This window comes from Arctopsyche grandis, chromosome 13 (assembly GCF_051622035.1).
Source record: "Arctopsyche grandis isolate Sample6627 chromosome 13, ASM5162203v2, whole genome shotgun sequence".
In the NCBI taxonomy this organism is placed as follows: Eukaryota; Metazoa; Arthropoda; class Insecta; order Trichoptera; family Hydropsychidae; genus Arctopsyche; species Arctopsyche grandis.
In genome coordinates, this window is record NC_135367.1 from 22579573 (window position 1) to 22596090 (window position 16518).

At 34.8% G+C, this 16518-nt stretch overlaps 2 protein-coding genes and 1 pseudogene across 3 annotated transcripts; 1 reads left to right on the top strand and 2 right to left on the bottom strand.

Annotated features, from left to right (window-relative positions):
• The first annotated feature begins 515 nt into the window (after positions 1-515).
• LOC143921006 (uncharacterized) lies at positions 516-4596 on the top strand. 2 transcript variants are annotated; one of them, XM_077444087.1, is made up of 9 exons: positions 536-920; positions 1011-1104; positions 1188-1379; positions 1452-1599; positions 1672-1815; positions 1964-2132; positions 2217-2366; positions 3040-3180; positions 4246-4596. In XM_077444087.1, exons 2-9 carry the CDS (start codon positions 1038-1040, stop codon positions 4276-4278), a joined length of 1044 nt encoding a protein of 347 aa, XP_077300213.1. In that variant the 5' UTR covers positions 536-920; positions 1011-1037; the 3' UTR covers positions 4279-4596. The 2 variants fall into 2 exon arrangements, with proteins under 2 accessions (XP_077300212.1, XP_077300213.1); XM_077444086.1 differs by having other exon boundaries at positions 516-920; positions 3040-4371.
• A 2234-nt stretch (positions 4597-6830) lies between these two features.
• On the bottom strand, positions 6831-10797 carry Sgf11 (SAGA associated factor 11kDa). The gene is made up of 4 exons (XM_077444109.1): positions 10015-10797; positions 9754-9931; positions 8166-8333; positions 6831-8094 (listed from the first exon to the last, which is right to left on the bottom strand). The coding sequence occupies exons 1-4, from the start codon at positions 10370-10372 to the stop codon at positions 7842-7844; spliced, it is 957 nt and encodes a 318-aa protein (XP_077300235.1). The 5' UTR covers positions 10373-10797; the 3' UTR covers positions 6831-7841.
• A 2574-nt stretch (positions 10798-13371) lies between these two features.
• Positions 13372-16454, bottom strand: LOC143921648 (putative cytochrome P450 6a14; annotated as a pseudogene).
• Positions 16455-16518: the final 64 nt, after the last annotated feature.

The window sequence follows — 16518 nt, forward strand, 5'->3', positions numbered from 1 at the left end:
GAAATACATACGCAAAATGTGGAAAATATGTGGATGCGTGTAAAAAGAAAGATGAAGCGTCAATTTGGCACAACGCGTACCCGTTTTGATTCATATTTAGATGCATTTGTATTGAACCACAAACGAATGCGTGTATATTCCATTCGCAATATGTGGAATATTTCCGTACGCTGCCCAACCGTCCGAAATTATATGCGAACCAGGCAGTATATGTCGGAGTATTTGCACTGCCAGTGCGTGTATCTCCTTAATCATCAATAAATGCTGTGAAACGACTTTGGCCTTTTACTTGGATATTCCACCCACCCCTACGCAACAATATTATGAATATAATTTACAAACAATAAAAACCATTAAAAAATCAAAAATTTATTATAAAAGAAATTATTTGACAAAAATTTTGATTGCAAAGTTATATTAACACAATGGGATGTTAATTAAAATTGACACTTTACATTACAGCAAGTGTGTGAAGATATCATAATTCGAAATTTCGAATTATTGAAACTATCCGCAGTGCAAATAATTTTTGTTTGTGACGTGTGGCAATATTGCTCTTTGTAAACGTCAAATCGCACCAAACTTCACAATTCAGTTTCTTTTTTTCTTTGATTTTATTTATTTCGGCTTATCGTAAACTATCATTTTGTTATCGTTATGTCAACTACGAAACATTTCAGAAAGTGTTTACCCGATCGTGTCTCAAACTGATACAAGACGCCGCTACGTATAATTAGAAATGATATCATAGATACACTTCACTATTGTGAATCAATAAATATCACTGAAAAGTATTTTGATTTAACATCATCTCAACACGATATATTTTTATATTGAATTTAACATTGCTCACACGCTGAAACTGATTGCTCAATTTAAAATGACAATATAATGCAATCCCTGTCTAAAAACAAATCAAGGTAATTTTGTATAACCTCAAAAATTACCTATGGTGAATTGAATTAAGATTTAAAACATTGTATGATTTCATCATATTTATTATTTTTTAGGGGAATTTGAATTAATTGTAAATAATCATGGAGCTCTACAGTTACTATAGACTTGATGAGCGAAGCTCAGAAGCTGTCAGTGGCATCTGGAAAGGTATGTATATTACAAAACCTTACATATTCGTACGAAAACTTGTTGGATTGGACGTGAATTCAATTGTTGTATTGTCCTTTCAGGTCTTCATTTATCTCTGTTGTTCATAGCATTGATTTTTAGCATCTGCTGCACTGTTCTATTCCATATACTTATTGCAGCATTCGATGTGAATTGCGTTTTATTTCCAAAAATAATTGTGCTTCAGAACACATCTGCACGAGAGGCGCCAGATACTATGATGGAACTTATTAATGGGACATATCATCCAACAGGTATACATTATTTCAATTTTGACTCGAGTATTCAAATATTCACTATATTCATATGTATTATTTTATTTATAGATCTGCCTATAGATTTCATTAAATCTCAGTGGGTTGATATGACTGTGTGCTACAATGCGCTCTATAATCCCATTCTATCGGCTATTTTCGGAATCGTTTGGATGACGTTTTTCTTGATGTGTCCTAAGGGTGGAAAATCTTATTCGGGGTATTTTTCAAATTTGTTATACATTTTAATTGAATGATTAGTTATTTTTTGTATTATTGATATTTTTCGTAGACTGACTCGCCCGTGGAGGATCGTCCTACCATCAGCCGTTTTTACACTTGTGTATAGCATTCTATGTATAATAGTCACTCATCATTTGACTGATGGACTTCTGGAATTTCAAGAACAATTCAAGAATGTTGCTGGCATTCAAGAGTCAGTTTTGGTTCCATTTAATAAACACTAAATCATATTGACTACAATATGTAGATGTTGAAGCTTTACTAAGTGTTAAGATGTACATTATTTCTGCTCAATAGCTATGCCACTTTTCAACCGACTCTGTTTTTCGTATTGTTTTCAGTCCCAAGTATCAATACGAAGTCAATAAAATCGACAGTTTCGTTCTTGTCACAATAATAAGCAGTTGGCTTTATACGTCCAGTTGGGCTCTGGGATTCGTTGTGCTTGTTTTGAGATGCGTCTTTATCGCCGATTTTCAACTCATCAAAGTCTCCGTACAATTACTCGATGTAATCATCTTGGACATACATACATACAGTCATACATTCACAATGTGTTTTTTATTACTATTAAGTACAACACATGTTTTTCAGAAGGAGAGCGAATCAGAAGCGAACAAGGTTAGAGTCGAGTCCAGCCTCAAAACCACCGAACCTAGCATTTCTTATTACACACCGTCCACATCGAGAGAAGTCCTCGATTCACAATCAGTCATGGCTCGGGCTTACATCGAACCCAAAAAGGTATATGGGACAATCAATTGACCACCGTTTTAATGTAACATTTTATTAATTACTAAATTTATCTAATCCTTACACTACTGTTTTCCTATCTACGCCCATGCTACTGTTCCTGATATTTTAAAACTCATATCCTTTAACAATCTTTCTGTCAGGCGACGACTCACTGATGTTATATTCCTTTTTAAGCTCCTAAATGGTTTCCTCGACTGTCCCGATTTACTGAGTAAGGTTGGCTTCAGGATACCAGTCAGGTATTCTAGAGACGTTGTACTCTTTTCACTCAATCCTTTCAAAACCAATTCCCTAAAATATTCCTATATACAGCGTGTTTGTCGTATGTTTAACGGGGAGCTGAATGATTTTGATCTATTCGTTATTTCCTTGCATCAATTAAGGACTGCCATCAGGAGAGTCTTGATTGATTGATCCATTTCTATTTCTATTATATAATCTTCATCCAATATTATATCACTTTATGTTTAGTTATGCTCTGTTCTATTTAGTTTTTATTCTATTCTTTTTCATTTGTTTGTCTCTGTGTAACATTTTATGCAATTTGTAAAAATCTATAATTGGGTTCAGATGTTATTTTGTTACTTTTGTTCTTTATTTTTATGCATTTCTACATCTGTTGTCTGTTGATTTTTCAATGAATAATAGTGTTTGTTTTTAGCTGAACGATAACGAGGATCCTGCCGCCTTTGAAGATTTCGATCCCGCTTTCGAAGATGGTTTTAATGTGCTGCCGCAAGCGAACTCTTCGCGCTTGATCGAAGCTTCTAATCATGATATAGTCGCACCTAAGGATGCGAAGGTAACGAGGATTGTCAGTTTCACGCCTTTCGATGTCGATTTGACAGAACAAAACAATGCCTGCAATTCCGATTCGTCATTGAGCGCAGACGATCACACATCGTTCATACGTAGAAATTAGATTCACGTCTTCATCATCCCCGACTATTTTTAAATGCTTTTATTTAGGTTGTTTACATTTCAAATCATTATTTGGAAAATATGCATGACTGTTAATTTTATTTCGATGTAACTAATTGAGATTAAGTTTTTTATTAACATGTGTTATAAATTGTTGTAGTTTTCAAAAGACTGAAATAGTATTATATTATTTTTTATACGAATTTTTTCTACAGCACGAATTTTCATTTGTTTCGGTTGTTTTATTTTTTATATGAAAATTTTTAAATATAATAAAGTCACACTTTTCATTATGAGTTGCATTTACAGTCAGATTTTACATTGAAAAAATTAAAACATTGTGCCAATGACGTATATACATACATACTTAACGTACAATATTAAGTACAAATACTTCAGAATACAAATATTGATAACAATATATTTACAAGGTTCAAATTTAATGATAAACATGAACGTTTAGAAACATGTACATATGTACATGTCTACTTTATATGACTTTTACATACCAAAGATGTATTTGAATTTATTAACAGACATAAAAAACATTACATAATATGTATTCATTTGTATTGTACAATAATTATTGTAATCCTTACATAGATCTACCAGATTATAATATATTCATATATTGATTGTTGACATTGACATCACCCGTCATGGCTGCCACTTCAAGTTTCTTTATTTTTGATATAAAACTAGTAAACGGCTTGAATTTCTTTGACAAAAGCTGTATCGTATCATATAATGTTGGATCTATGTTACTTTACGTTGAAACTAACAATAAATGTGCCTTAATGTATCACAAAAATCACGTCATTCCTGCATGACAAGCATGGCTTTGAGTGTGTATAGACATGTCGAACGACGTATGTTATTATAATGAAACGTTCGATCGCTTTAAATATAAGAACGTGGACGTAAATGTGTTTATTTTTAATTCCAGCAAAACAATAATCAAAACGCACATTGGATTTAACTCACTAAACTTCAAAATTTTCCCAAGAGCTGAAAACCTTGATATTGATGCTTAAAATGCCTAATACTATTATAATAAGATAATTTAATTGTTAAATGTATAAATTTGCATTTATTCTAATATGTAAATGTGTACCTGTTTGAAATGTTAGTATTAATGTGCCAGTTATTAAAATGTTTGCTCAAATTGTTGTGCTGTACAATACCGACGATTATACAATGCGTATAATGTTGTTTTTTATTTGGGTTTTTTAAAATTGTTAATATGTATGTGTATGTATTATAAATTGTTAAATCTTGGCCAAAAGTGATACATCTAAAAAATACTGGCCTTTTCTTTTTTTTGTATACATTACATTAGCCAGCAGCATAGCTCGGACGTTAAGCTTCTGCTTACCGTCATGAAGGTGCCGGGTTCTATCCCTGAATGAAAATGAATTTTTCAGAGTATGCTGTTGGTCAGACCTGGATTTGTGACTCCAGGTTGATCGTTTCCTATCAGAGTTTGCCAATTTTCTCTGATTTCATTGTTGAAACGGTTCCCGGAAAAAAAATTGGCTAAAAATCCTTCCTACCTACTATGTCACCACTATTTGAAATTTGATGAATGTACAATAAAAATTTATGTACAATTCATAGATGTCTCGTTAATTTGCGAGTTTTTTCAGTGTCTCGCAATTCAACGACTTATAATAAAAAAATGCTGCATTTGTATTTGTAATTGGCCAGGAAGGCGCATTGGGATTTTCCTGTAAGGCCTTCCTGGTATATATGTAAAATAAAAATAAAAAATAAAAAATAAAAAAAATATACTGACAACTATAAATCAATTGGATATATATATGTATATGTATAAACATATATTATTTTCGGTGACTGGAAAAATGCACTCGAGATAGTTGCACTTTCGAGACATCCAAACTTTCAAAGATGCTCAAGGAGAACTAACGCAATAGAATTCCACAAAAAAGCGTCAAAGGGTATTTGAATGTTATCCAAAGATGCTAACTTTTTTTTGTGGAATTCTATTGCGTAAGTTGTTTTTGAGCGCCTTTGAAAATTATGACTTCTCGAAACTGCGCTTCTATTCAGTGCAATTTTGTGCATCTTTCCGGGAGCCATTATTTTCAATTAAATTGATTAACTTAAATAAATGTACACTAAATTATGCTTGCATAAAATCTTTTATAACACACTTGGTCGAATAAATATCGCTTTATACTAAAATATGATTTTTACTCACCTATGCATACATCAGAAAAGATTTATGGGCTGCCATTTTGAATATCATAACCTAGAGATGTCTTCAAATGTGGTGGCCATTTTAACACATTCAGCCCGGCGCATGATTTCACACATTTGCCCATGTGGCGGCACTGTCACGCGTATCGACACCCAATTACGCGTGATGGCATTAAATCACTATATAATGAGTAATTCACTAAATCTTTAGAATTTTATAGGAATTTTAGTGTTGGGGTGCCCAATGAAGTGGAACCGTAAAATTATAGTCTGCTATAGCACTATTGAACGTGTTAAGGTAACATTTTTTTGACAAAAGTTAACCCTTTGAGTGCAGACGTCTTTTCTGTTGAAAGCCCACCACGCTAAATATTTCCAACTAGACTGATTTAGACATCTAATAGAAAGCAGGTTTAAAATTGTAGTTAACCCAAACAAACATTAGATTCAATATAAATCCAAATAAATAAATAAACGCAATCCAAATAAACCTTGTTTAGACCAGAAAAATGTAATAGTAATAGAAGTGGCTTTAGGTGTTATATTGTTGTCAAGTGACATTCTGTCCACAGACAGATCTAAATAATTTTAGCATCGGTCGTATATGACGCTTGGTGCTCGACGTATGTCCGATAAAAACTTCTCTGTTTGTTTATATTACTCGCAAGATGGGCAAGCATCGGTAAAAATTGCACAATACATTCAAAAACACACAATAAACAACATGGGATACATTTTTATAAGTAAATTGATCCGATTGTATTCCGTGCGATGTAGCCTATTTATAGAGACGTACCGCGTAAAATTGACAACAATTATTAATTCGTATGGGCCCCTCTATTCTCATTACATCTCGCTGGTTTAGACTCTCTAATATATCTTGCAACAATATAAAATAAACAAAAGAAGTCTATTAATGAATGTATTTTTTCAAAACTAGTTCCATCTTCTTCATTGTTGTTAAAATGTCATGCTCACAATCTAAATGCCAAGCTACAATCTAAAATATTCAGCAGTTAGGGGTTTCTATTGGGTAATTCTGCTATCGTTCTAAATTCAGAAATTCCAGTGTAAACGAGACTTTATACACGTTGACGAATGAATGACACGGATCACACGACCCATGCTCAATGTATTTTTTTTCAATGTTACATGCAAAGGCTTAGCGGGTAGTATTCTTGTTTACTTTGTACATGCTCAAAATACAACGCCTATCAGCGTTTTTCAGGTCCATGGACTTGTTGGCAATACGCCGATCGTCGTTGGTCAGCATTCAAAGGGTTAAAAGTAAATAATAAAAAACGAAAATTTAATGTCGATTTGTTTATTTTCATACAAAAATACATATTCAAGCTTCAGCACAGTTTTTGGCACACATGTGTTCTCAAAAGTGCTTGCAATTCATTTTTCTTTGTTTTTAATAAGTCTTTTTTTTATATTTTAGCAATTACATGAAGCTCACCTTTCCCTGATAGCTCCTCAGTCTTAATTTAGGGATAACACACAACCGTTTCAAAAAATCTCAAATGAACGCCGGCATCTTAAATTAGACATAAACATACACAACTTAAACAGCTGAGAGTAGGAAAACTAAAATACGAACTATGATATTTTACAATAAGATTCGTCAATTTCAACAAAGATTTATCGTCATTCACACACACACACACACATTCGAGAAATTATTTAAAAATTTAGGCCAAAAATATAAAATTGAGATTAAATAACACAAAACATAACAAGTTTATCCCTCACGCATATAATAGTCACTAGTTTTTCATTCCATAGTAACAACTTTAATTTAATGGCTTAACATACTATTGATATTAAGTGAAATAGAAGCTTTTAAACATTTTTTTTTTGTAGATACATACATACATATATGAGATATTATATTTTACACATGAATTTTTAGTTTGCTCGAGATAAAAGTCAAACGTTTATAACAAGCAATAAATTTGCTAGACACACATTGTTCTCATAAAAATATAATACATATACATACATATATCGATGAAATAAAAAAGAGAAAATATACACACATCTAATACATACATATTACGAATAAAGGATTTTTCTTTATATTTAAAACGGAACACAATGGAATATTATAATGAATCAAAAATAAAAATTCAGTAACAAAAAATAATAATCAAATAAATAAAAAAAAAATTGATATAGTACAATATTATAAAAAAGCGAGTATGTATGTAATACGTATATCATAAAAATAATATTATAATATATTACTTAATAATTTGTTCTATACAAATTTAAAATTTTAGTAACATTTTCACTAAGTGATTTGAGAACGAGCGTCCATTAATCTCGTCCCGGTGAGTGGTTCGTCTTGTCGCGTCTTCCTTTGGAGCTCTTCGAGCGGTGTTTATCTCGTTTTCGACTAGACGATGAACAGCTGGATGACGGGCTCGAGTCTGGCGGAGATCCGACGTCATTCGGTGTCAACGGAGTGGATCCATCGCCTGAATTGTGCTCTATATTCACCACTGGCTCCAAGACGCTGTTGCGAAGGGCTTTTCTCTGCTCCTCCGTATGTTGTGGACAACGAACCGACCTGAATTCACGCACAACCATAAACCCACCTGCGACCGGGTTAATTTATACAAAGTTGTGAAGAAAGCATACCTTGTGCAGATTTTCTTTGTATGTTCGGACACGACGCCGCAGACTTGAAGTAGTAGATTCTTCCTTTCGTTAGGGGTCATTGTTTCAAAAGTCGCTCCGCCGGTATCCTGTGAGGAACTTGCACCATCTGAACTGCCACCGTTTGTTGCCGTCACCTTTGAACTCCCGCTAGAATGATCAGATACATATGTTTGAGGTTATAACTCGATTACATGGACTTTTAGATATACTGCTAATGTGAGTGCAAAGTGAAGACATATTTTTTTAAATATTTTAAAACACCAACGGTGTTTACAATGCCAACATTTTATAATAGTAACATCTGAAAGCATGATCAGTGCTACTTTAATATGCGGTCTACCTTCACATATCTACTTTAGTGTGCGATCTACATACCTTCACGTTTTTACTTTAATATGCGGTCTCACTGTCTCAGTTCTCGCGTGTGACACTGACTGAGTAATGCCGACCCTAACAACCTAATCTTAAATGAATAGGGCCAACCTTAACTTAACCTAACCTATCCCGACCCTTAAATAAATAGGTGTTGGCTGCTAAGATATCTTTTTTTTTTAAATTTTATTTCATCAATATTTTCACAAAAAAAAAAACATATCTTAGCAGCCAACACCTATTTATCTAAGGGTCAGGATAGGTTAGGTTAAGTTAAGGTTGGCCCTATTCATTTAAGATTTGATATATATCTACTGACGATATTATGATAGAAATGCTTCGACAACATTATGGGGCAGCAGGAAAAAACAAGAATTGTAATAATCATTTCGTTGCTACAATACAAATAAAAAAAAAAAATAGTCGACTGTGATTCAAAGGTAGACCGCATGATCATTGTTCAAGGAATACGCATTAGGAAGGGGTAGTACAATCTTTTCACAGGCTTTTCTCAAGTCCATCAATAAATAGATGATATGAATGTATAGATAAATCCCAATTTATCATTCGATTCACACAAAAGATTATTTATACTGGTTTTTATTGCTCAAGTTTACCGTGCAATATTGAGATGTTAGTAATCTAAGCAACATGCAATGTTCATTGATATATTTTATTTATTTTTTGCATAGATATATACCAGGAAAGCCTGACAGGTAGACCCCAATGCGCCTTTCTAGACAATTAATTACAGCATTTTTATTACATAAATCACCGTATTTCGAGAGACTGAAGAACACGAAACTAACAATGAATTAATGAATTAATCCATTGAGACGTCTATGGATTTTTACATATTGTACATAAATCAAATTCAGATATTTGTGACTGTGGGTAGGAAGCTTTTTTCCAATTTGACGAAACGTTTCAACAATGAAAATCAGATAAATTAGCAAATTCTAATAAGAAACGATCGACTTGTAGTCACAAATATACAAGCAGTATTAAAGATTAGCACAGGATCGAGCCCAGTAATCTCTCGGTGCTAAACGAGCTATACTGCTCGCTAAATGTAAATTAAAAGCAGTTTCTATTTCAGAAAATGTACTTATATCAAATATGCATTCATCAGGCATATTTGATGTGAGAAAGCATAACAATTGTACAACAATAAAAATAGATTTTTAGTACTAACTTATTCAACTTGGCCTGTTTTTTTACACCATTGCTTCTGATCTTCTTCTTTTTGCGCTCACCGCCTACCCAATCGGCATCGTCATCATCATCGCTCATTATGCCCGCATAGAGAGTCGGCTCCTTGCTGTTGCTGGCAATGCGACGAGAAGCTATACGAGAACTATTACGTCCCATACCTTAAAGGAAACATAAAAAGAATAAAAACCATTATATAATACAACGTAGGCTGAATGCAAAAGTTGAACGGTGATACACATACCCATGCACTTTTCCAAATGCGGTGCAAATCTAGTAGCGGAAACGGGACGTTCGCAATTGGGACAGGAGCAGTTGCAGTCGGGAGTCTTTTTAGTTGCCGACAGACCGAAGACGTCGCAGTCGGGAGTGTTGACTATGAGGAGTGGTTCTTCCCGTTCCGGCTCACCTTCTAGCAAGTCGGTGAGGCCGGTTTTGAGTCCGTGATGGAACTCGAAGAGGAGTCCCATGGTGAGGTCTTCGACTATTGAGTCGTATATGTAGTTGGCCGCCCGTTCAGCGTTCTCCTGGCAGGACATGTACTCGGCGAACTTTGAGTTGATCTCGTTGACGGTGAGCTCCTGTAGACCGAAATGCATCATGTTTGGATGCTCAGGTCATCGTGTGTGTCCTCAAGGCTGGTTTGCTCCACGTCGCCTCCCACCTGTCAAATCGGTAGGAGTTTTCGCGGAAAAAATTGAAAAAATTTGCTAGACCGGGTGGAGGGGGGTCGGCTGGGCGCGGGCCGGATTCCGGACGGACCGGAAACCGGAAACCGGCCGTTTTGTCAAGGTTTGATGGGGTTTTAAGTGTAGTTTGGCGTCGCCAGAGAAAAGCTCGTGTCGGCGTGACAAGCCAACATATGTTCGGCGAATGACAGATGAGCGGTCGTCAACCTTTTGCGTGTGCGCAGTGGAAGTGTTCTTTGTAAGTTTGGAACGGGTTCGAGGGTCGCTCGTAGGCTTTCGATAGGTGGGGTTTGCTTTAAATTCGGCGGGTGTTCGATAAAATCTCACCTAACCTAACCTAGCTAAGATTTTTTTGTTTGATACTTGTCTGTTCGGTCGCCGTGACGAGACAGAATGTTAAATGACAGAAAGCGCAAATATCGGAAGGCAAAGATCGAAAATCGAAAGATCTTAAGTCGAAAGATCAAAAAAAATGGTGCATGGTAAACGGTACATACTCACTTAATTTGCGCGAGCAGGATACAACAGGAACAAGAGGAACAGGCTTTTCCTACCATATTAATGTGCGCGCCCAGAATACGGGAGGAAAAGCATGTTCCTCTTGTTCCTGTTGTGTCCTGCTCGCGCAAATTAAGTGAGTATGTACCGTTTACCATGCACCTTTTTTTTTTTGATCTTTCGACTTAAGATCTTTCGATTTTCGATCTTTGCCTTTCGATATTTGCGTTTTCTGTCATTTAACATTCTGTCTCGTCACGTAGACCCTTGTCTGTTATACATATTACATATACCTCCCGCATTCTGCGCGCGCACATTAATACGGGAGCAAAAGCCTGTTCCTCTTGTTCCTGTTGTATCCTTCTCGCGCAAATTAAGTGAGTATGTACCGTTTACCATGCACCATTTTTTTTGATCTTTCGACTTAAGATCTTTCGATTTTCGATCTTTGCCTTTCGATATTTGCGTTTTCTGTCATTTAACATTCTGTCTCGTCACGTAGACCCTTGCATGTTATACGTACGAATTGCAATACTAAAATTGGTTCGGTGATTACTAGTCAAATGTGAACCGGTCACAAGACAGCTAGTCGCTCTAGATTGGTCACACGTGATCACCCGTCACAATAAAACCGGTCACGAGAAAACTGGTCACACCCTAAAACTGGTCACGAGAAAACTGGTTCTGCGCACGCACATTAATACGGGAGGAAAAGCCTGTTCCTCTTGTTCCTGTTGTATTCTGCTCGCGCAAATTAAGTGAGTATGTACGTGAGTATGCACCGTTTGGATGCGGTGCATCCGCTCTAAAATCGCCAGACAAATTGAACGACAGATTAACGGACGGCTGCTTTAATTGCAATTATCATCTTCTCGAATGATAGATTGCACATCAGATGACGGGTAACCATTCGATGTGCACAGATGCAATTATTAAAATGGTAATTATTAAAATTGAGTTGGATCTTTCAGGCGAGTTTAATAAGGCAAGATTCGATAAGTTCCGAATCTTGCCTTATTAAAATCGCCAGAAAGATCCAACTCAATTTTAATAATTGCATCTGTACACATCGAAAGGTTACTCGTCATCTGATGTGCAATCTATCATTCGAGAAAACGAGAATTACGTTTAAAGCTGCCGTTCTGTTTATCTGGCGATTTTAGAGCGGATGCACCAAACCCGCACCGTTTACCATGCATCCTTTTTTTTGATCTTTTGACTTAAGATCTTTCGATTTTCGATCTTTGCCTTCCGATATTTGCGTTTTCGGGCGTTTCAAATTCGGGCCCGTGACGGAGACTGATATTTGTCATACGCGATATTGAGCGAGTTATCTATATATGTATATATAAAAATGAATGTCTGTGTGTGTCTCGAATAGGCTGCTAAACCACTGAACCGATTACGATGAAACTTTCAGGATTTGTTGTGTGCATGTCCGGGAAGATTATTCTGAAAAAAAAAACGGGAATGAGTGTCATTGCAATGCAATAATTTCAAATGTGTTTTTTCAAATCGCTACCTGCGTTTTTCTGACAAATGGGAACGGGAACGGGAAATGCATTCGTTATTATGGCATTGCAACGCATGCCGGGGTTCAGCTAGTATTATATAAATTTATTTGAATACTCATTTGTTTTTTTTATTAATTGACTCTCACGAATAAACAAACTCTTTCGAAATTATATCTATACCAGAATCCGAAGAGAAATCGGATAGGGCTTTGCCCCCTAGGTCTTTGCCCCCGGAGGCTTCGCCCCTTGCGGCTCGACTTTGAATCCTTTGAATCGAAAACAAATCGAATCGGCGCCTATGAATCGAAAAAAAAAATCGTTGAAAACAAAAATAAAAATGTTGTTCCCACCCAACCAACCAACCAATGTTACATGCAAAGTCTCTTTCGAAATTATATATTAGATTTGTTTTATTGGACTTTTAATACCATGTATTAAAAAAAACAATCTTATTTAGATATGTATTATCTAATTCAGTGACAGTGAAACTTTTTGAGATCACATGCATTTTTGAGATCAGAAAAGGTGTCGTGTGCTATTTAAATATCATTAAGTCTTACCTCTCCCTTTGTCGATGATTTTCTAAACAAAATATAAATCAGGAACATTCGCTAAAATAATAGTTGTCCGAAGGTCCGAATTCGGTTCCGGTTCCGATTGGTCCGAATTCACAACTAAATTTGCGTTTGAAATTTCTTATTAAAGTAATTTATTAATAAACGTATAAAAAATATTTTATTAACATTCATATGTACATCAATAATTCCAACTCAAATAAAATCCAGTATAAAAATGTTTTATTGTACATATAATATTATAATAATATAATTATATTTGGTATAACGTTTATTTAGATCAGGGCTGTGGAGTTGTTAAAAAAATGCGACTCCGACATTTTAATCATCGGCGAGTCACTTTGAGTAAGTCATTTTGTATTGGCTTAAGTAATAATGATTTGGGATCATACTTCAGCGGCTCGTTTGGTTGTTTGAGCAAGGAGACTTCATATTTGGATAAAATTCTGATCATTCCGAGACGAAACTGCATCATACCAAAACGAAGACCTGAAATTAAAGTATAGGTATGATTTATTTAATTGAGTTGTTTTTTGGTTGTGAAAATTAATTCAACATTTTGTTTACCAATACATATCCTTGGTCCTTCGCCGAAAGGTAAGCTTGCGAACGAGTTCATGTTCGCTTTGTTTTCAGGCGAAAATCTTTCTGGCTTGAATTCTTCAGGATCTTGATGTATTTTAGGGTCTCGTTGGATTCCAAAAGTCGGCATTATAATTCTGGTACCCTTTTCTATGACTACGTCTGAATCTGGGATCTTATAATCCTTAACACATATTCTAAAGAGGAAGGTTAAAGGCTGATACTTTCGGAGCGATTCTGAAACGAAAGATTCAACTTGATCCATTTGCTTGCAATTGTCCCAATTTCAAGGATAATTCTAACCTTCTATGACTTGGGTAAGCTAAGGTGTTTCTCTGTAACTCGGTTGAGTTCTTCTTTCAACTTATCCTGTAATTTTTTATTCTTCGCCAATTCGTAAATGGCATAACTTGCTGCCGTAGATGCCGTTTCAAAAGCAGCAATGAAGAATAGGAACACATGTGCTGTTATTTCCAACAAGCTCAAACTTTGACCGCTTCCTGAAATATTAAGAAGTAAAGTCATCTGTCATTGATTAGTAACATTAGATTAGGCATAATACTTAAAACCCACTTTCTACAGATTCCTACAATTTCTACAGATCGGGTAGTTACTGAGTTCTTTTAAAAAGGGCAGTTCAATTCAATTAAATCCAAGTATAAAGATCAGTGGTTCTTAACTGGTGCACCAGTGCACCGCGAATAATAGAGAAAAATAAAGTATGAACATATGTACATAGATATGTTTCCTCCACGTAACGAAAACATTGCCGAGGGAATTATTTAACTTTATTGGAGGAAAAGAGTGCACATTATTTTCCTTCCCTAAATATATAGGTAAAAATCCATTTGCTATCACTAATGCAGTTGTGTATTAATACATTGAGTTATGTATTTTCGTACCCAGAAGAAGAAGAATCGGTCTCCTCGTGGACAGATCGTACCCTAAAAATTCATATTTCCGAAAAATCGAGAAAAAATTACGAATTGAAACAAAGTCAATTAACATTAATTGCTTTTTACGTGAAATAAATTCCATTTTGTTAAGGGTAATTTAAGTTACAGTTTTTCCGTATATGTACATATGTATATATCTTTCCTTTAATCATTTTTTATGTAATTTGTAATTTTTTATGTAATTTGTAATAAAAATTATGCCCGTATGTATATTTCTTTGACCGTTTAATTCTGGTGCACCGTCACTTTTTCTGATGACCAAAAAGTGCATCGTGATTTCGGCACAGGACACCATTTTCAGTTCCGGATACCAATCTCTGTTTCAGGTCCGATTCCCGATTTCTGTTTTAGTTCCCATTCTGATTAATTATTACTATACGTATTGTAACTTTATTTTAAATCATGTATCAATTTTTTTCCGAAACCACCCGTTGAAATTTCAACTGGCACAACACTAGTTATCTATAAAACGATGTTGTAAAAAAAAACAATAATGTTTAATAAAATATTTGACTTCAGTCTTCAGTTTTCTTTCAGAAACGCCAGAGACTCGTTTCGAATTTGATATCGTTTGAGACATTTGGATAGTTATTTTATTTTAAATGAAATATTTGATACCGTTATTTACTAGTGTTTTTTTCAAACATTGAAAAAAAATTTTTTGATGAGTGTTACTCAAGCTCAGTGAATTAGCAATATTATCGATTGAACATGAAGAAGCTAGTCTTAATTGCAGAATTTGAAGGCGAGGAATAAGTTACGAATCTAATTATCAATTTAATTTTAATAAAAAAAACTACTAAAGGGGGGCCCAAATATAATAATATTTGCAAATATAATAGTATTAAAAAATATAATAGTATTAAAAAATACTATTTGCATGCGGGCCGAAATTTTCTAGTTACGCCAATGATTACACGCCAATGAATTCGTTATGATATCTGAAACGTGTTAAAGAAAACAAAGAAACTCTTTGACTTAATCATCAATAAATAAAAACTTACCACTTAATTCGTCCTCCTTTTTCATGTCGATTAAAAGTTGCAAAAAGTCATTTCTCGTTATGTTGTTATCTTCGCGATATTTCACAGTTTCTTTTATAGTCTTAATAAAGAAGTCTTCAACAGTCTGATTGAGTAGTTTGATATTGAATGTTTTCGTTATCATTTGGGGAAAAAAGCGCAAACATATCCTTTAAAGATTTGACTATGTCGATATCGAACGATTTCTTTCCCATTAGTCTAAATTCGGCATCGGGATATTTGAAACTGTTGGTTTCGATACCGAAAGCGCAGGATCCGATCACGTCAGTTCCATATTTGGCGAATGTTTCCCTGAAATCAACAGGGTTTCCAAGCTTCACCTGTTCTTCAATATACTCCTCCAACATATCAGAACACTTCAGCATGGTGTCGAACATGTACTTCATTTTACTAGACGTGAAAGTCGGCGATAACTTCATCCTGGCTTTCTTCCAAACGTCACCTTCCATGTTTATGAGATGATTCAACAGAGGATCGCATTCGCATGTGGTTATTCCGTGATCTGGAAAGTACTGGAAATCCTTTACCAACACTGTCTTGATCAGATCTAAATCATTGATCAACAGAGCTTTCGAGTGGAATAGATACAGTCCTACAAAGGGATGCTGTTTTGTTTCGAAATACAGGTTTGCGAAATTTACGCCTAATTGTTCACGTCCCGATATCACTCTTCCCATATGCCCTACGGGAAATATAGATTTCGGAGAAAACACTCCCTTCCTTTTCCAGTAACCATAGTAGTAATGTTGCCCGAACAAATAAAACACAATAAAGCCTAAAGTGATGAATATTGCAATGTCTATCCATATGTTTACAAAAAATATCATTTTGAATCTTGATCGACGACTATGAATTTAATGTTTAAAATGAAAACATATGTGTTTTCGTAGT

Coding starts and splice junctions, on each gene's coding strand:
- LOC143921006 (XM_077444086.1), top strand. CDS start 1,038: ATGGAGCTCTACAGTTACTATAGACTTGATGAGCGAAGCTCAGAAGCT. Junction 1,816..1,963: donor AATGTTGCTGGCATTCAAGA/GTCAGTTTTGGT, acceptor TATTGTTTTCAG/TCCCAAGTATCAATACGAAG. Junction 2,367..3,039: donor CTTACATCGAACCCAAAAAG/GTATATGGGACA, acceptor GTTTGTTTTTAG/CTGAACGATAACGAGGATCC.
- Sgf11 (XM_077444109.1), bottom strand. CDS start 10,372: ATGATGCATTTCGGTCTACAGGAGCTCACCGTCAACGAGATCAACTCA. Junction 8,334..9,753: donor AAACAGGCCAAGTTGAATAA/GTTAGTACTAAA, acceptor TGATCATTCTAG/CGGGAGTTCAAAGGTGACGG. Junction 8,095..8,165: donor ACAAAGAAAATCTGCACAAG/GTATGCTTTCTT, acceptor GCGTGAATTCAG/GTCGGTTCGTTGTCCACAAC.